The sequence below is a fragment of the Trichomycterus rosablanca genome, chromosome 20 (genome assembly GCF_030014385.1).
Source record: "Trichomycterus rosablanca isolate fTriRos1 chromosome 20, fTriRos1.hap1, whole genome shotgun sequence".
Taxonomy (NCBI): domain Eukaryota; kingdom Metazoa; phylum Chordata; class Actinopteri; order Siluriformes; family Trichomycteridae; genus Trichomycterus; species Trichomycterus rosablanca.
The window spans coordinates 19,363,331-19,381,685 of record NC_086007.1 but is presented as its reverse complement, the minus strand read 5'-3'; the positions used below and the strand labels follow the sequence as shown (position 1 = coordinate 19,381,685).

Below are 18,355 nucleotides of genomic sequence, written 5' to 3'. Positions count from 1 at the left end.
TTTATGATTAAACATTAATGTATGACCATTTAATCCATTTGGGGGTTTTTTCTTTCACCTGTTCCTATGCGCCTCAAAAAGTGTCAGGGCAGGATGGTAATTACACAGTTTGAATATGCTTGCCTTACTAAAGCTTTTCCTGACCTAATTTATGTAACAGTTATTATAAAGAAAAATTATAGACATTTTTGTACTGAAAAAAGAACAGAAAACCTGTTTACTATTGGTAGCATATGGGAGAACGTTGACTGTAACTGTTTCAAGGTACTACAGCAGCTGATTGCTTTTTTATCATCTATAACTATAGAATGCTATTAAGCAAGAAATACACCATGTTTTTGTTTAAAAAATAATTAAATATTAACCAGTGCACTTTAAAAGTTGTTTTTTAATGTATGTTTAACTGCAGCCATTGAAGAGGTCAATAAATGTTCTTTAGACTATAAAGATATGCAGTAATATTTAAATATTTAGAGGTACAACTGTTACACCGTAAAGGTGAAAGAATGAGATGGATATGAGATGTTAGCCAAAAACGTAGCCAACTTCCTAAGAATGGAAAAACACAGAAATTATATTCCTATTACTTACATTTTCTCTGAGGTTTTGTGGTATTAATAAACAATCAAGTAAAAACCAAAGGAGTTAATGCCTAAATAAGCTCCTGCTTTTGTTCGTGCTCTTCTGGAACTGTGGAAACCAGATTAGTCAGCTACATTGCCAAATGACGGTGCACAATTAATAGTTCCACAGACGTTTTCACCACTTTAGAATCCAGTTTCTGACTATGGATGTCCATAATCAAATTATAGCAAGGCATACATCAGAACAAGGATTTTTGTCTGAATGATCAGCAACAAACTTCAAGCACTAATGAATTAAGAGGTCATTTTTAAATAGCACTATATAGCAAGTTATATGTCGTCACCTTCCTAAAATAATGGCCTAAGTCATTTTTGGACCAAAATGATATTTTTTGCCTAAATCACCTCCTCACCATGCTGTCCACCTCTGGTAAAATCGCCTATGTCCTTAGTTTAACAGATCATGTGATTCTACCCCTGTAATAAAATGGCCTATGTCAAGAGTGTGACTTGGGCAATTTTATTTTGCCTAAGTCAAAAGACAATATGACTTAGGCAATTTTAGACGCTTTTCAAAATGGCAGCTGCTCTAAACAGAACAAAACTCTACCCAGCCCATGAAGTTATTTCCATGATTCAGGACTCATTCTCTATTGGTAAGTAATGACATTTCCTATAAGACTAATAATACTATAAATATTGCATAGTTACTTATCTTTTTATTCAGTCTCTTTAGCCAGTATTTTAGTAAGTAAACTAGCTAAATCCATGAAGCTAGCATTTAGACACTTGGTCTCCCTGAAAGAACCCTTACACACTGGCTAAGCAAAGACTCCATCATACATGACGAACAAGCAGCAGCACCACCATCTAAATCTGGACCTAAAAGAGGCAAGCATGCAAAGCTTGAAACTGATGTCAAGGATTTTCTTAAGGACTGGTTGAGGGACCTGCCAACTGTTGATTCACACTACTGCAGAAGCACAGAGACCTACAAACACAAGAAGTTCCTTCACCCAGGCACAACCATCTCCCAACTGCATCGGGAATATCAACAGACAGCTGCAACTGCTGGAGTGAGAGCTGTTGGAATACGATATTTCACAGATGTGTTCCATGAAGAGAATTATTCTGTGTTCATTCCACGAAAAGATCAGTGTAATATTTGTGTTTCATTCAAGCATGGGAATATCAGTAAGGCTGACTATGATGCCCATGTCACCCAAAAAGATGAAGCAAGGCAAGAGATATCCCGTGACAAAGATTCTGCAAATAATGAGAAGTCAGTTTGGACAATGGACCTGCAAGCTGTGCTACTGTGTCCAAAGACCCAAGCCAGCAGCCTGTATTACAAAACAAAACTGCAGGTGCATAACTTTACACTCTTCAACTTAAGGTCAAAGGAAGGGTACTGCTACATTTGGGATGAAACTGAAGGCGACCTCAGTAGTGAAGTGTTTGCACATCTTCAATATCACCATTTTGAACGTGTGATTAAAGACCATCCAGAACTGAAAGAGATCATAGTGTGGAGCAATGGTTGCGGTTATCAGAACCGCAACGTATGTGTAGCCAATGCATTCTGTGAGCTTGCAAGGAAATATGGGATAGTAATAACACAGAAATACCTTGTTGCAGGGCACACACAAATGGAGTGTGACAGCATGCATAGCACTATTGAACACAAACTAGTTACTGATATCTTCACTCCAAGAGACTACCTCATCATACTCCAGACTGCAAGAATCAGGCCATCACCGTATCATGTGAAAATGCTCAGACATGACGAGTTCCTGAAACTGAATGCATCTTACTTTATTAGCATCAGACCAGGCAAAAAAACTGGAGATCCAACTGTGCATGATTTGCGGGCTCTTCAGTTTAGCAGTGAAGGCAAGGTCCATTTCAAGCTGTCCTTCTCAGAAGAAGTGTGGGAAGAACTGCCACAGAGAATACAGGTACCAAATAAGCCAATAGCATGGATTAGAATATTTCCATGTGCTCTGCCAATCAAGGAGAGAAAGTTCCAGGACCTCCAGTCAGTGAAACACATAATGCCTGTTGAGTGTCATCCCTTCTTTAACAGTTTGCCACATTAAAAGGCATTAGTCAAAAACCCAGCATTGAAAAGCTTGAAGAAGTGATAAGAAGCATGTTTCCTCAGGATTATGCTTAGTTAGTTCGTTAGTTACTCTTCATTGTTTACAAAGTTGAAAGTTTAAAATTGTTTAAGTTACAAAGAAATGTTCAGGAATTTGCCTAAGTCATTTATTTCTCTTATGTTGCATAATTGACAGACATTCTTGTAAGTATGTTAACAGTCATCTATTGTTATACCCTTTTTCAGTAAAAGAATTAATAAAAATCATATTTTCTATATTTTGTTCAGTTTTTTGTGTTTCCTGAAAAACCTGAAAAAATGACTTGGGCCATTATTTTAGGAAGGTGACGATGTGTTAATTTTGACTCAGCAAAATGTCCTATATTTTCTGAAAACCTACAGTGAACTTATAAAATCATTCAAATTTGTGACTTTGGACAAAAATGTGTTGAAAAGATACAGTTACACTACACAACTGGATCTCTTGTAATCGGGAGTCTTTCAAATCGGTGTGGCTTTCACACTACACGACTGATCGGCGATAGGGGGTTTCACACTACACTGTCACCAACTGGAATCGCAGGCGAGCTTCTCTGGTCTCCCAAACTACGTTTTGTCATGAAGTGTCAAGGGGTTTACTGATACAACGTCCAAAAATGCACGTCAACAAGTAGCGAGCGATCAAAGTCTGCCACCGGTCGGCTGGGCGCCATCTAGCAGGCGTAACTGGCAGTGCCTGCAGGGAGGGATGGCCGGGATATGTGGGCGGGGTCTTCAAACGCTGTGTAAGGACCCTGATTGGTGGATAGAGGTGCCTGTGCAAAGTGCATGGGTGGAAAAGGAGGCGTGAGCAGCAATATATCCACCTCAACTGCAAAAAATCGGGGCTCCCCAGCAGCGGAAGACAAATTGACTACACTAAATATTTCAGTTTGTTATCTGTGGTGTTTATAGAACGAGCACAAAACAGAACAAAAATACATTTTACTTTGAGTCATTCATTCATTTTTAGTAAGTGATTCTCTCACACAGACTAAATAATTCACACACACACACACACACACACACACACACACACACACACACACACACACACACACACACACACACACACACACACACACACACACACACACACAGATTTAATAATTTACTCAGACATTAAGATAAAAAATAATGGCTTGAAATATTGGTACTTTATCCACTGACTGATCAAAGTGTCCATAAACAATTTCTTTCTATTTTTTTGACTGAAATCAGTCTTGTAAGCCAGCAGAAAATTCAGAAATGTCCAGTCTTCTTAATTCAGCTTCACATTTCATTCCTGTCCTCATGTCCATTTGGGTTTCAACATCCACGTAATCCTGTAGTAATAAAGATGTATCGTTATTTATATGACAGAGGCTGAATGATGTCTTATATATGAAGGCAAATCACTTACAGCGTCATTCTCCAGGATACTCTCCAGAATTCTGACAAGGTCATTGAAGGAGGGTCTGGCTGTATATGGCTCCAACCAACAGTCTTTCATTATCTGCAGTCTGTATGACAAAATATCAGCTAAATATTACATTTGTATGTAAACTTCCTCATTCCTCCTCATTCTTCACTAGCCATACAATTGGCACATTTTATTGTTGTTATATGCTTACATACACTATGTGGTTAAAGGTTTAAACATTACAATTAAAACCATGCACATTATTATGAAGTTTGACATTACTCTGAACCTCCAACAGCCTTCATTCCTTTGGGAAACATTTTAATTAGAAATCCACTCCTTTTAAACTACAAGAGAATTTGTGAAATACCTATGTTGGGTAATAGGACCCAGTATGCATTCCATTTTTTAATTAAATATGTTGGATAGATTAAAATAAAAGACCTGTGCAGGAAAAATCAAGGATAAGTATACAAAACAATATCTAAGACTTTAAATGTTCTCAGGACCACCGTGGTCTAAATAATTTTGACATGGTAGAAGCTTGATTCTTGATTTCTAGAATTAACTATTCGTTTAAATTGGGTATCCAATCAAGAAGGGTTTGGTCATGGAAATGAAAAATATCCCAAGGGCACCTCTAAAAAGTTCTAAAGGTCTTGTGCAGAGATGGGAGAATCTGTTGGATGGACAACCATCTCTGCAGCACTTCATAAATCAGGCCTTTGTGGCAAGACATAAGCCACTGTTGAGTAAAAGCGACTTACAATTGTGATTGAATACAATGCAAGCAATTAAATTTAGATGTGGTTGTACTTGAACCGACAACCATCTGATTGCTTGTTCTATACCTTAAACACAGAGCTACCGCTGCCCAATACCACTGCCCAATATGTGTTCAATTTTAATTTTATGTACTCGTAATTTTATAAAATCAACATTTAAACAAATACAAATCTAAGCAACTAAATCCGTCATACTTGACTATTCAATTTGTGTTTGAATGTGAAAGGTTAAATTAAAGGAGCCCCTTTCTCTCCCTAGACAGAAAGTTGTGGTGATTGCTGGTCCAACTATAGATTTTCAGAGGGCCAAGCAAGATTAATTTAATTAAAGATCAATTTCAAATGACAAATTTGACAATAGATTGGCTTTGTTATCGGCCAACTTTATGACAAGTTCCGCCCGCTGTGCCAGCTGCAAAAGCTGTGTGATCGTGACTGTCATGTGTTTTAAGCCCCAACCTGTTATCGCCATATACTGTAAGTGCACACGGACCTTGTGTAAAGATGTGTCATTTTCATGTTGCATTTCTTTACATTACTTATAGAACAACTCAGATATGAATTCATATTTTTGATGCTCATTTATTTGAAGCAGAATAGTCAGTATAAATGTGATTCTGATTTACTTTGTTGTTTTTAAGGTAACAATAAAAAAGCTAAAATTACTTACATTGCTGAAATGTAGGCATTCAGAGTTGGGGGTAAGGTTAGATTTATTTATTTACTCACTTGCATGTCTTTGGACTGTGGGAGAAAACCAGAGCTCCTGGAGGAAACCCACGCAGACACGGAAAGAACATGCAAACTCCACACAGAAAGGACCCGGACCTCTCCACCTGGGGATCGGACCCAGGACCTTCTTGCTGTGAGGCGACAAAGCTACTGACTGAGCCACCGTGCCGCTCTGGGGTGCTGCTTTTTTTTTGTGTGGCAACCCTTCAAGCTCACGCTGTATACTGTTATTTCAGACCCAGAATATTTTCCAAAACATTCCCAATAAAATCACATTTGTGAAAGAGTCCCAATTATATAATATAAAGCCAGTGTTCTCAATACAGTGACATCAAAAGCCTTGTTAATGCTCACATATCCGGTCTGCAGCTGTCCGGTCCTACATTCCTGTGTCCAGCACAAATGTGGTACATTACTTGATCTGAAGTCTCCAAATTGGGGTAGGGTAAACTGCCTGTAAAGAGCAAAGTTCATTTCGTTTATTCACTCCACTCACACAGCAGGTTCTAATTAGGCTATTAAGGTTATTAAGACATTACTCTGAGCTTACCAAACGACTGCATTTCCCATAAAACAATGCCGAAAGCCCACACATCGCCCTTAAAGCTGTAGAAGTTGTTCCGGAAATATTCAGGTGGATACCAGCGCAGGGGAACTCGTTCCTATGAAGAAGAAGCAGCAGCGGTTAAATAATTGAAAGAATGTTGTGTTATTAGTGTTGGTGTGGGTGCTTTAACCCACACTGCTGGGGATTATTTAAACTGGCCAGATAAGTCTGGTGTCTTAACTTTTATTGACTTCAGTTGGCTAGAGAGAACATGTGGAAAAACTTGTATCTTAATCTGTCAGGGGTCAGAAATTCCCTGGCACCCCTGGTATTAGGCACAATTTAGAACATAGTCAGACCCTGTGGTGCTTTTTCCTGGTGCTGCGTCTGCTTCTCATACGTGTCAAGTCTCGAGCCAGGCCGAACTCTGCCACCTTGATTTCCCATGGGAACCGGTTCACCAGAATGTTCCTTAAAGCAAGGTCACAGTGTACCACCTGCAGAACACGAGAAGAAATCCCAGTCATAATACAGGTTTTGTAGTCTACAAATTATTCTCCTTTAATTGTATACAGGAATGTACAGATAAGCAAATTTTTTGTATATTAGGGTGACCATATTTTGGTTTTTAAAAAGAGGAGGGGGGGGGGCATGTGGTTGGTGACACCATGGAAATGTGTTTGGGGTAGAGGTTTAAATAGTTGACAAATGAGTCAATAACCATTCAGCTATGTTACTGAACTTTAATAAATGTACAGCTGCTCTTTAACAAGGGCCTTTATGGTCAGATAATCTTTTTCCTTATTTCCTTTACTTTTGGGAAAGCTTTTCACTTTATCAGCAATAGAAAAGTGAGAACAAACTGAGACCTGGAGTTTCACTTGAGAATGTTACCATTTTGGAGCGCAGGTGTTCCATGGCCAAGGCGATGTGATAGGAGGCAATAGTGAAAAGGTTCTGGATCTCAGGGTCAGCACTCAGCTTCTCATGATGTGTCTGGACAAAGCTGCGCAAGGTCCCATAACTCACAAACTCCATGATCAGTATAAAGGGCTCTGAAAAAAACATCCAGCAGCGTAGAACGCCTTTATTTGTCATATATACATATTATTTGCTAACAGGTGTATAAAAATGATATAAGGTAATTTGCATGCTTTTAACATTGTGGCAACAGTTTCTTCTATGAAAGGCCAATAAAGAATGGTTTGACTAGCTGTGTGCGAATGAGCTCCTGCGGCCCACACAGAGCCCTGGCCTTAAACCAACTGAACACTTTTGAAATTAATTAAACTTGGACTGCAGACCAGGCCTTCCCTTCCAACATCAGTGCATGGCCTTACTGACTCTATTAAATGATTGGGCACAAGTTCCAAATACACAGACAGATTCCAAAGTTGTGCAGAAAGGTTTCCCAGAAGAGTGAATGATATTAAGGCTACAAAGGAAAGAGGGAGCATTATAAATAAATGCTCATGGAGAATGTAATGTCCAACAAGCTCATGGTCAGATGTCCCCATACTTTTGTTCAAATAGTCATTAAGCTCCTCAATAATTTATTTAAAAAAAAAAAAACTTCTGTTTGGCATAAAGTGATCATCCAGAAGCCTCTGTATTACCCTCCTACCCCTTCTTATTTACATAAAAGGGTTTGGTCCACCCTAACACCAGGTGTGAACGTTACTTCACTCCTCACTTGCTGTTCACTGCTAGCAAGTGTCATGTCTCAATTAAAAGAAAAGTCTGGTTGCCAAATATGAAAAGAAAGGAAACTTTTTATTAATTATTTTACCAATAAAAAGACATTTAAATAGTAAAATCTGGCCTTTAGCACTTTCCTAGAGGGTGTCAGTCATCATTTGGTAGTGGATTCCATTGTATGTTGCATGTATTTCTGCACAGTGTTGTATTTTCAGAGCTGACATGGCTTAAGGAGGTAATCTTTTTATTTATACCGGGCCTGTGAATTTAAAGTGCCGGAATTACAACCCAAATCAGAAAAATTACGGACAGTATGGAAAATGCTAATAAAATAAAAATACAGTGTTCCTTCCATTTACTTTTACTATTTACTATTTTACTATTTTTTTTTTATTGCAGACAGTTTGAACCCAAGATCAGATGAATCAGCATTCTGGGTGTTTTTTGGAAAAAAAATGGACCTGTGCTCCAGACCACAGACGAAAAGGACCATCCATACTGTTATCAGGACCAAGTCCAAAAGCCAGGGTCTGTCATGGTATGGGGTTCAATCAGTGCCCTTGGCAAAGGTCATTTACACTCCAGTGATGGCAGCATTAATGCAGAAAAGTACATTAAGATCTTAGAGCAACATGTGCTGCCTTCAAGACGTCATCTTTTCCAGGGACGTCCATGTATTTTTTAACAAGATGATGCAAAACCACATGCTGCACACATTACAAAGGCATGGCTGCAGAAGAAGAGGGTACGGGTACTGGACTGGCCTGCCTGCAGTCCTGACCTGTCCCCAAAAGAGAATGTGTGGAGGATTTTAAAAAGAAAAATGCGACAACGACGACCCCGTACTCTTGCACATCTTAAGACATGTATGCAGGAGGAATGGGACACAATAAAAGCTGAAACACTAAATCACTTGGTCCGTGCCAAAACGTCTTTTAAGTGTGGTGAAAAGGAATGGCAACATTACAAAGTGGTAAATGCTTTACTGTCCCAAGTTTTTTTTTCGGAATGCAGGCCTGAAATGCAGGAATGGATGTTTATTAATAAATGAAATGAAGTTGAGCAGACAAATCATGAAATATCTCAGGTTCTTACTGTCTGCAATCAAATCAAAATCAAAATAAATAAATAAATAAGAAACACTGCATTTTTATTTTATTTGCATTTTCCATACTGTCCCAATTTTTTTCTGATTTGGAGTTGTAATATGTCTGAGGTAAACATTTTAAAGCAAATTCGGTACCATTCCAGACAAAGACTAGTCATTGTGGAATTATTTGGCAAAAATATAAGTTAGGCCGGTTAGAGCTCTTACCTTCTGCAGTGTTCCAGTCCAGCAGTTGCAGCACATTTTTATGATAGCCCAGCTTCCTCATAATAGACACTTCTGACTCCATTTGCTTTGGAGTCACACCTAATGGTGACATATTTACAGTCAAGTATTCACTCACCTCAAAAAACAAAAACAAAAATAAAAAAGCAGAACCAGAACCCAGGGATGAAATCCTTTTTAGCAATTTCCTTACCTTCTTTTGCAATTTTGCATGTTACGAGTGAGTGGCCTTTGCAGGTGCCTCGCAACACTTTTGTCTTGTAGAACGCACCTTCCTTGCCAGCCTTGATCAGCTGAATCAGGTTCAGGTCAGCCTTCGTTATACGAGGGTTCTAAAATACAACAATGTGAAATACTTCATGTATGAAGTTGTATACATATATACATTTACTTTTTCTGATTGGACTGTTATATTAAACTGACTCATATTCTATTCTTTACGATCATAATCACACTTATTTGAACGTACAGTACATCATTTACAAGCCTAAGAGAACCAAATAGTTTTCCTATTTGTGTAATCATTGGAAGTGAGGCTTGAACCCAGTTCGCCAGAACCCACACCCACATGACCAAATGCGCCACGGGGCCACCTCTGTGAAACCAGCAATTACAATTAATGTACGTTACTCATGTAACATTACTCAAATATCTTTCTCTCATGTCCAGCATGTTTGTTTAGCCATCTTAGCTACTTGATGTAATCAAGTGTCACTTTCTATGACAGAAAGTTATCCAAAGTGACTTACAATTATCACTATATACAGGGGCCCAACACTGACAACTTGGCAAAGGTGGGGCTTGAACCGGCAACCTTATGATTACTAGTCCAGTACCTTAACCACTGAGCTACCACTGCCCTGTAAATTTAATTCACATAAATTAATGTAAATTAACAATGCTTGCTTGACTGTGGGCAGTGTCATCCATGTCCAAGTTCAAGCAGGCCCTACTTTAAGACAGACCTGTTGATGGTGGTTATCTTACATTCAGGACAAATTTTCTCTAAATACAAGGTAAGTGAGTATCTACACTTACACCACTCACCTAACTGCACTCATCATACATACAGTCATTGAAAACATTGCAGTTTCTTTTACAATAATACTCTTTGTATTTTTTTTATATATAGACATATGTGGTAGTGATACAGAAGTCAGGGACGTCATATGTGGGGAATTGTTAGAACGTATCTAAGAGCCTGTGTCTGACAGGGGACAATGCCACAAAGTAAAGCCACACTTATAACACCACCGCAACTTTTACACCACCAAATTAATAATATATTAATATTCTGTTGCTGTATGTTATATGTACAGTGTATCACAAAAGTGAGTACACCCCTCACATTTCTGCAAATATTTTATTATATCTTTTCATGGGACAACACTATAGAAATAAAACTTGGATATAACTTAGAGTAGTCAGTGTACAACTTGTATAGCAGTGTAGATTTACTGTCTTCTGAAAATAACTCAACACACAGCCATTAATGTCTAAATGGCTGGCAACATAAGTGAGTACACCCCACAGTGAACATGTCCAAATTGTGCCCAAAGTGTCAATATTTTGTGTGACCACCATTATTATCCAGCACTGCCTTAACCCTCCTGGGCATGGAATTCACCAGAGCTGCACAGGTTGCTACTGGAATCCTCTTCCACTCCTCCATGATGACATCACGGAGCTGGTGGATGTTAGACACCTTGAACTCCTCCACCTTCCACTTGAGGATGCGACACAGGTGCTCAATTGGGTTTAGTCCATCACCTTTACCTTCAGCTTCCTCAGCAAGGCAGTTGTCATCTTGGAGGTTGTGTTTGGGGTCGTTATCCTGTTGGAAAACTGCCAGTTTTCGAAGGGAGGGGATCATGCTCTGTTTCAGAATGTCACAGTACATGTTGAAATTCATGTTTCCCTCAATGAACTGCAGCTCCCCAGTGCCAGCAACACTCATGCAGCCCAAGACCATGATGCTACCACCACCATGCTTGACTGTAGGCAAGATACAGTTGTCTTGGTACTTCTCACCAGGGCGCCGCCACACATGCTGGACACCATCTGAGCCAAACAAGTTTATCTTGGTCTCGTCAGACCACAGGGCATTCCAGTAATCCATGTTCTTGGACTGCTTGTCTTCAGCAAACTGTTTGCGGGCTTTCTTGTGCGTCAGCTTCCTTCCGGGATGACGACCATGCAGACCGAGTTGATGCAGTGTGCGACGTATGGTCTGAGCACTGACAGGCTGACCTCCCACGTCTTCAACCTCTGCAGCAATGCTGGCAGCACTCATGTGTCTATTTTTTAAAGCCAACCTCTGGATATGACGCCGAACACGTGGACTCAACTTCTTTGGTCGACCCTGGCGAAGCCTGTTCCGAGTGGAACCTGTCCTGGAAAACCGCTGTATGACCTTGGCCACCATGCTGTAGCTCAGTTTCAGGGTGTTAGCAATCTTCTTATAGCCCAGGCCATCTTTGTGGAGAGCAACAATTCTATTTCTCACATCCTCAGAGAGTTCTTTGCCATGAGGTGCCATGTTGAATATCCAGTGGCCAGTATGAGAGAATTGTACCCAAAACACCAAATTTAACAGCCCTGCTCCCCATTCACACCTGGGACCTTGACACATGACACCAGGGAGGGACAACGACACATTTGGGCACAATTTGGACATGTTCACTGTGGGGTGTACTCACTTATGTTGCCAGCTATTTAGACATTAATGGCTGTGTGTTGAGTTATTTTCAGAAGACAGTAAATCTACACTGCTATACAAGTTGTACACTGACTACTCTAAGTTATATCCAAGTTTCATGTCTATAGTGTTGTCCCATGAAAAGATATAATGAAATATTTGCAGAAATGTGAGGGGTGTACTCACTTTTGTGATACACTGTAGGTTAAACCTGCTGTTGTAGTGTTTTATTTATTTACCTGTTTTTAGAAAACCCACAATAAACAAAAATCTAAGACCTACAGTGTATCACAAAAGTGAGTACACCCCTCACATTTCTGCAGATATTTAAGTATATCTTTTCATGGGACAACACTGACAAAATGACACTTTGACACAATGAAAAGTAGTCTGTGTGCAGCTTATATAACAGTGTAAATTTATTCTTCCCTCAAAATAACTCAATATACAGCCATTAATGTCTAAACCACCAGCAACAAAAGTGAGTACACCCCTTAGTGAAAGTTCCTGAAGTGTCAATATTTTGTGTGGCCACCATTATTTCCCAGAACTGCCTTAACTCTCCTGGGCATGGAGTTTACCAGAGCTTCACAGGTTGCCACTGGAATGCTTTTCCACTCCTCCATGATGACATCACGGAGCTGGCGGATATTCGAGACTTTGCGCTCCTCCACCTTCCGCTTGAGGATGCCCCAAAGATGTTCTATTGGGTTTAGGTCTGGAGACATGCTTGGCCAGTCCATCACCTTTACCCTCAGCCTCTTCAATAAAGCAGTGGTCGTCTTAGAGGTGTGTTTGGGGTCATTATCATGCTGAAACACTGCCCTGCGACCCAGTTTCCGGAGGGAGGGGATCATGCTCTGCTTCAGTATTTCACAGTACATATTGGAGTTCATGTGTCCCTCAATGAAATGTAACTCCCCAACACCTGCTGCACTCATGCAGCCCCAGACCATGGCATTCCCACCACCATGCTTGACTGTAGGCATGACACACTTATCTTTGTACTCCTCACCTGATTGCCGCCACACATGCTTGAGACCATCTGAACCAAACAAATTAATCTTGGTCTCATCAGACCATAGGACATGGTTCCAGTAATCCATGTCCTTTGTTGACATGTCTTCAGCAAACTGTTTGCGGGCTTTCTTGTGTAGAGACTTCAAAAGAGGCTTCCTTCTGGGGTGACAGCCATGCAGACCAATTTGATGTAGTGTGCGGCGTATGGTCTGAGCACTGACAGGCTGACCCCCCACCTTTTCAATCTCTGCAGCAATGCTGACAGCACTCCTGCGCCTATCTTTCAAAGACAGCAGTTGGTTGTGACGCTGAGCATGTGCACTCAGCTTCTTTGGACGACCAACGCGAGGTCTGTTCTGAGTGGACCCTGCTCTTTTAAAACGCTGGATGATCTTGGCCACTGTGCTGCAGCTCAGTTTCAGGGTGTTGGCAATCTTCTTGTAGCCTTGGCCATCTTCATGTAGCGCAACAATTCGTCTTTTAAGATCCTCAGAGAGTTTTTTGCCATGAGGTGCCATGTTGGAACTTTCAGTGACCAGTATGAGAGAGTGTGAGAGCTGTACTACTAAATTGAACACACCTGCTCCCTATGCACACCTGAGACCTAGTAACACTAACAAATCACATGACATTTTGGAGGGAAAATGACAAGCAGTGCTCAATTTGGACATTTAGGGGTGTAGTCTCTTAGGGGTGTACTCACTTTTGTTGCCGGTGGTTTAGACATTAATGGCTGTATATTGAGTTATTTTGAGGGAAGAATAAATTTACACTGTTATATAAGCTGCACACAGACTACTTTTCATTGTGTCAAAGTGTCATTTTGTCAGTGTTGTCCCATGAAAAGATATACTTAAATATCTGCAGAAATGTGAGGGGTGTACTCACTTTTGTGATACACTGTATGTGCTCTAGTTATTCAGTATTTCAGTTCTGATTGGGAAAACTCCCCTAGTGCTCCAGTAAAGTTCAGCTCACTTTATTTATTTCACATTAATCAGGCCATCAGTTGCAGAAATACAAAAAACTTTGAATTTTAAAAAGTTCACTGACATGATGCCACCGATCTTAATCCTAGATGACAAGTAAAACAGAGACCAAACAACCTGACTTTCATGTTCGTGCTGCTATTCTTGTCATTGTGCAGCTCAGGAAATGAGTTGTGGTTACTTTGCTTCTTGCTAGTGTGAACAAAGGCTAAAATAAGGCACGTATGTCACTTTATATATAGCTCGTCGCTCTGCTAGGTAACGCCTGCTTTGATTGTACGATAGAAATAATGAGTCTGTCGCGTGCTAGTATGAACATTAGTATAAACACTAAAAGCACATCTGGACACCTGACCATGAGCTTGTTTGACATCCTACTCTAAAAGCATGGGTATATTAGTACAGACTATTCCAAACGTCATGGCTTAAACAGACCCCACTCTTCTGGGAGGATGTTCCATTAGATGTTTTGAGTGTGTCTGTGGAAATCTGTGCCCATTCAGTCAGAGGAGCATAAGAGTTGTAAGGGCTGGCACTGAGACGGCCGTATCATTTTGGACCTTGCCTTGTGCACAGGGTTACTTTTTAAATTTTATCTAGTCGTTTCCATTTCCCTGTTGCTTTTGCAACCCCTGCTGCATGCACCACCCCACAATGGCTGCAGGAGGGCAGAGTACATTGTTATGAGCTGGCTGCTTCATATACATCGGCTATATACAGAGCTAATCTCTGTGTGAAATCACCACACAACTCAGCCAGTGCCTCAGTCTCAGTCAGCCACAGGGATGCAGCAGCAGACAGGGGAATCCCTCATCTAATTTTCCCACCTACAGATGCTGCTAATTTTGTCTGTTGGATGCCCAACCAGTTCAGTGGCACAGCTGAGATTAAAACTCTGCTGCGCCGCCTTAGCGCCCGGGTACAGTCACATTTATAAATAGGAGTGGGTGAAATACCTAAACATGCTCATTTGGAGGGGTGTCCACATACCTTTGGCTATGTAGGGTCTGTCTGAAAACCTATTGAGCTGCCTTCTTGCCTACAGCCTACCTAGGTAGCTGCCTCAGTAGAGAGGATTTTAAAAAGACTTATAAGGCAGATTATTTAGACACTATTTAAACAGTGATTACATCACCACAGTTTTCACTTACAAAGCTAACACAGTTAGCCTCAGGCCATTCAATCCAATGGGCTGAGACAACACAACACGCTAGCATCCCAGCTAACATCTCCCTCTGTGTACCAAAAATGGTTACATTGACAAGCCTGAATTTGCAAATAAATGACACTTGTACACATCAATGAGAATTTATTTACAGTATATTTGAACAAACTCAGTTTGTTGCTCCGCATTCATCGACCATATTTGTAATATTTTGTGAGAAAAGTTGTGCTGCACTGAATGCTGGGTTTGTTTTCACCGCTAAGGAAGCATCATTATTCCCGCCCTCATTATTCAGTCAGTTTATCACTTCGAAATAAGGCACCTTAGTAGGCAGCATTTTAAGGGATCTAAAAATTTAGACAGCCTTCTTTTTAGGAGCGTGTAGGATGATGCAAAATGCTGTTTAAGTAGTGAACTCACAAGGTTTTTAGACAGACCCATAATTCTTGTAAAGCACACAAACAACATATGACGTATAAATTGGGACTGAATATTAAAGCCTGAAACCTGTTGGGGTTGTCTCCATGTTAACCGGGTACTTGGCTTGCTCTTCTCTCCCTGTAGTTTTTTCTCTGAAGAACTCCCTAATGCTGGCACCATCAACACCTGAGGAGGGGCTGGAGACAGAGGAGACAGAACAGACGTAGAAGACAGAGAAGGAGAATTCCTGGGAGGAACGTTGTCCAGCTTTTCTTGTCTTAGCTGTCGTATGGCCTTATTTAGTTCTCGGTACCTGAAGGGAAATAAAAGTAGTGTTGGTACATACAAAACTACTACATATTAATAAGACAAGTTATAAGTTACAACCTGATTTTTAATACTTTACATAATATGAACTTGGATCAGAGGGCAACACTACAAAGCTGGCTTAACATATCCAGACTAACTTAAACTGGCTTACCATAACCAAACATTCCCACACTGGCTGAACTGGTACTAAGAAAGTGGAAAGTGATGTTTTATTTAATATATAAGTTGTGCACTTTGGGAAATTACATTGTGGATTCAGTTTCTTGTTTGCAAATAACGTTGTATATTCCAACAAATTGCCTTTTATATAACATAATAATGTATTATTATCAGAAACAAGCAGAAAATACAAAGAGATTTATGCAGATTTGATAGTTCACTACAGTACTAGTGGTGACCTTAGCACCAGTATACACATTTAGGATAAATTTGGAACATTAATTATGAGACAGGCTTTCTGTCCAGACCCTTGAAATCCTCTTCTCTTTAGACTCAATGGACCCGGCAGAGCCACGGTGGGTGTGAGTGGTTGAATTCTGTAGCAATGTCAATGGTTTTAGAATAGAATGTCCAACATTCTCATGGTCAGGCCGAATAGTGTATAATTAGTGATTAAAAATTCAAATCTACAGCAATAAAATATTAATATAAAAGGCTAAAATGTTTCTGGTGTGATGAATAAACTAATGGTATTTTAAAGTAACTTTGTAATACAATCAGATCTCAAATTTAGCTAACTGCAGTTTCAAAAATCCTGTTTAATGGTAGAAACTTGGTAAAAATGGTAGATTATTATGAAAACAGTAAATCTTTTTATACAGTTAAACAGTGTTAAACTGACGTGCAGTAAGGTTTGTGGCTAGTGAGGAACTGAACCTTTCAGAGCAAGATACATAAAACACAACAAAACCTGCACTTTACCTTTTCTTCTTTATTGTTTCCTTATGCTTCTTTATCTTGGAGGTGCTTGATCTTGGAATATCGTCTTCTGTGTAGTAAAGGCGCATTCACATAAGTAAGCTTTTGCTCTTTTCTGCTTTATTCACTGTTTGTGCACCGCCTGCGAATGCGCCTTTACTGAACAGAATACGGTATTCCAAAATCAAGCATCTCCACATTAAGAAGCGTAAGGAATGAAGTAAAGTGCAGGTTTTATTGTATTTTTATATAGATTTTTTTTCTTTATTTTTTCTTTTTGTATTTTCTCCCCATTTTCTCCCTTTTTAGCGTGTCCAATTGCCCGATTGCATCATGCTTCCTCTCCACCAACGCCGATCCCCGCTCTGATTAAGGAGAACGAAGCTAACCCACGTGGGCAGCATGCCGTATGCATCTTATCACCTACACTTTGACGAGTGCAGTGCAGCTTAGCGTTGTGTATGGAGAGACACACCCTAAGAGCACTCTTTCTCATCTCTGTGCAGGCACCACCAATCAGCCAGCAGAGGTCGTAATTGCACCAGTCATGAGAGATTAGACCCCATTCGGCTTAGTCCCGCCCATCTGAACAACAGGCCAATCGTTGTTCATGTGGCCGCTCAGCCTCAGCCGGTAGGCAGAGCTGAGATTCGATACGATGTATCGAGTCTGTGTTTTTATCGCTGCGCCACCTGAGCGGCTTTTTATATTGATTTTTAACTGTTTTTCAATTGTATTAGTGGAGAGAACTTACGATCAGTAATAATTAAGAGAGGTTTAGAGTTCCTGTGTCGCTCTTTTAGTACATTAATCCACATTAAGCTTTAAAAAAATTTTTTTACAATCCTGCATTTTAATATAAATAAGCATTTTAAACTCGGAAGAGTTGATTCTTACAATTTGTCAGAACCCCCAGCTATATAGTACAGATTCATCTCATACGTTCACTTTGATGACGTTTTACCGCACCGCTCAAGCAGAGCGCTGAACAAAGCGGCTGTTCATTGTTAATTTGAAAGGCTGGTACAAATTTCTCCACAAAGGGCGTCGAGGTTTAAAGGGGACGTCGAGTTACAAGGTACCACTGTATATAAACTCAATAGAGTAGCTTAAAATTCACCGTTTAATTGGCTACTTGCACATTTATAATGGGATATGTTTCATATTTTATATCAGCGTTACACACATATAGGTAAGGTACATATTTGGCCAAGGAGGAATCTTAAATTTATAGCAACTCAGAGACAGCGCATACATTCAGCACCTTCCGTGTGTTCTACATTTGCCATCGCAATTCCACAATTCATACTCATTCAATACAAATGGGCTCATGCACGCCTCCTTCAGTGAGACAGAGGTACTGCCTCAACTTGAGCATTTTCAGTCCAGTTTTATGTCAGATCAGAAAAACTAAATATGTTGTACACATACGCGAAATACTAAAAGTAATCAATAATAAATGAGAAAAGTGTCTACAAACATTATATGGGTGACATAAAGAGAAATAGCAACAAGCACGCGCCATATACACATGCTCAATCCAGTTTGTGAGGGATTGTGCAAATCTAGTAAGGCTCATCGCCGGCTCACATTG

At 40.0% G+C, this 18,355-nt stretch overlaps 1 protein-coding gene across 1 annotated transcript; it reads right to left on the bottom strand.

Annotated features, from left to right (window-relative positions):
- Positions 1-3,684: 3,684 nt before the first annotated feature.
- Positions 3,685-15,770, bottom strand: si:ch211-167j9.5 (tyrosine kinase receptor Cad96Ca). Its single transcript, XM_063017103.1, has 9 exons — positions 15,601-15,770; positions 9,415-9,553; positions 9,204-9,302; positions 7,085-7,245; positions 6,550-6,687; positions 6,194-6,305; positions 5,998-6,097; positions 4,127-4,226; positions 3,685-4,049 (listed from the first exon to the last, which is right to left on the bottom strand). Exons 1-9 carry the CDS (start codon positions 15,691-15,693, stop codon positions 3,942-3,944), a joined length of 1,050 nt encoding a protein of 349 aa, XP_062873173.1. The 5' UTR covers positions 15,694-15,770; the 3' UTR covers positions 3,685-3,941.
- Between the last annotated feature and the right edge of the window lie 2,585 nt (positions 15,771-18,355).

Bases quoted from the DNA above. Each gene is read 5' to 3' on its own strand.
- si:ch211-167j9.5 (XM_063017103.1), bottom strand. From the start codon at position 15,693: ATGGTGCCAGCATTAGGGAGTTCTTCAGAGAAAAAACTACAGGGAGAG. The intron at 9,554-15,600 runs GTTTCAGGCTTT...GTTGTATTTTAG, and splicing joins CATGGAGACAACCCCAACAG to AACCCTCGTATAACGAAGGC. The intron at 6,688-7,084 runs GTAACATTCTCA...CGTGTTCTGCAG, and splicing joins AACACCTGCGCTCCAAAATG to GTGGTACACTGTGACCTTGC.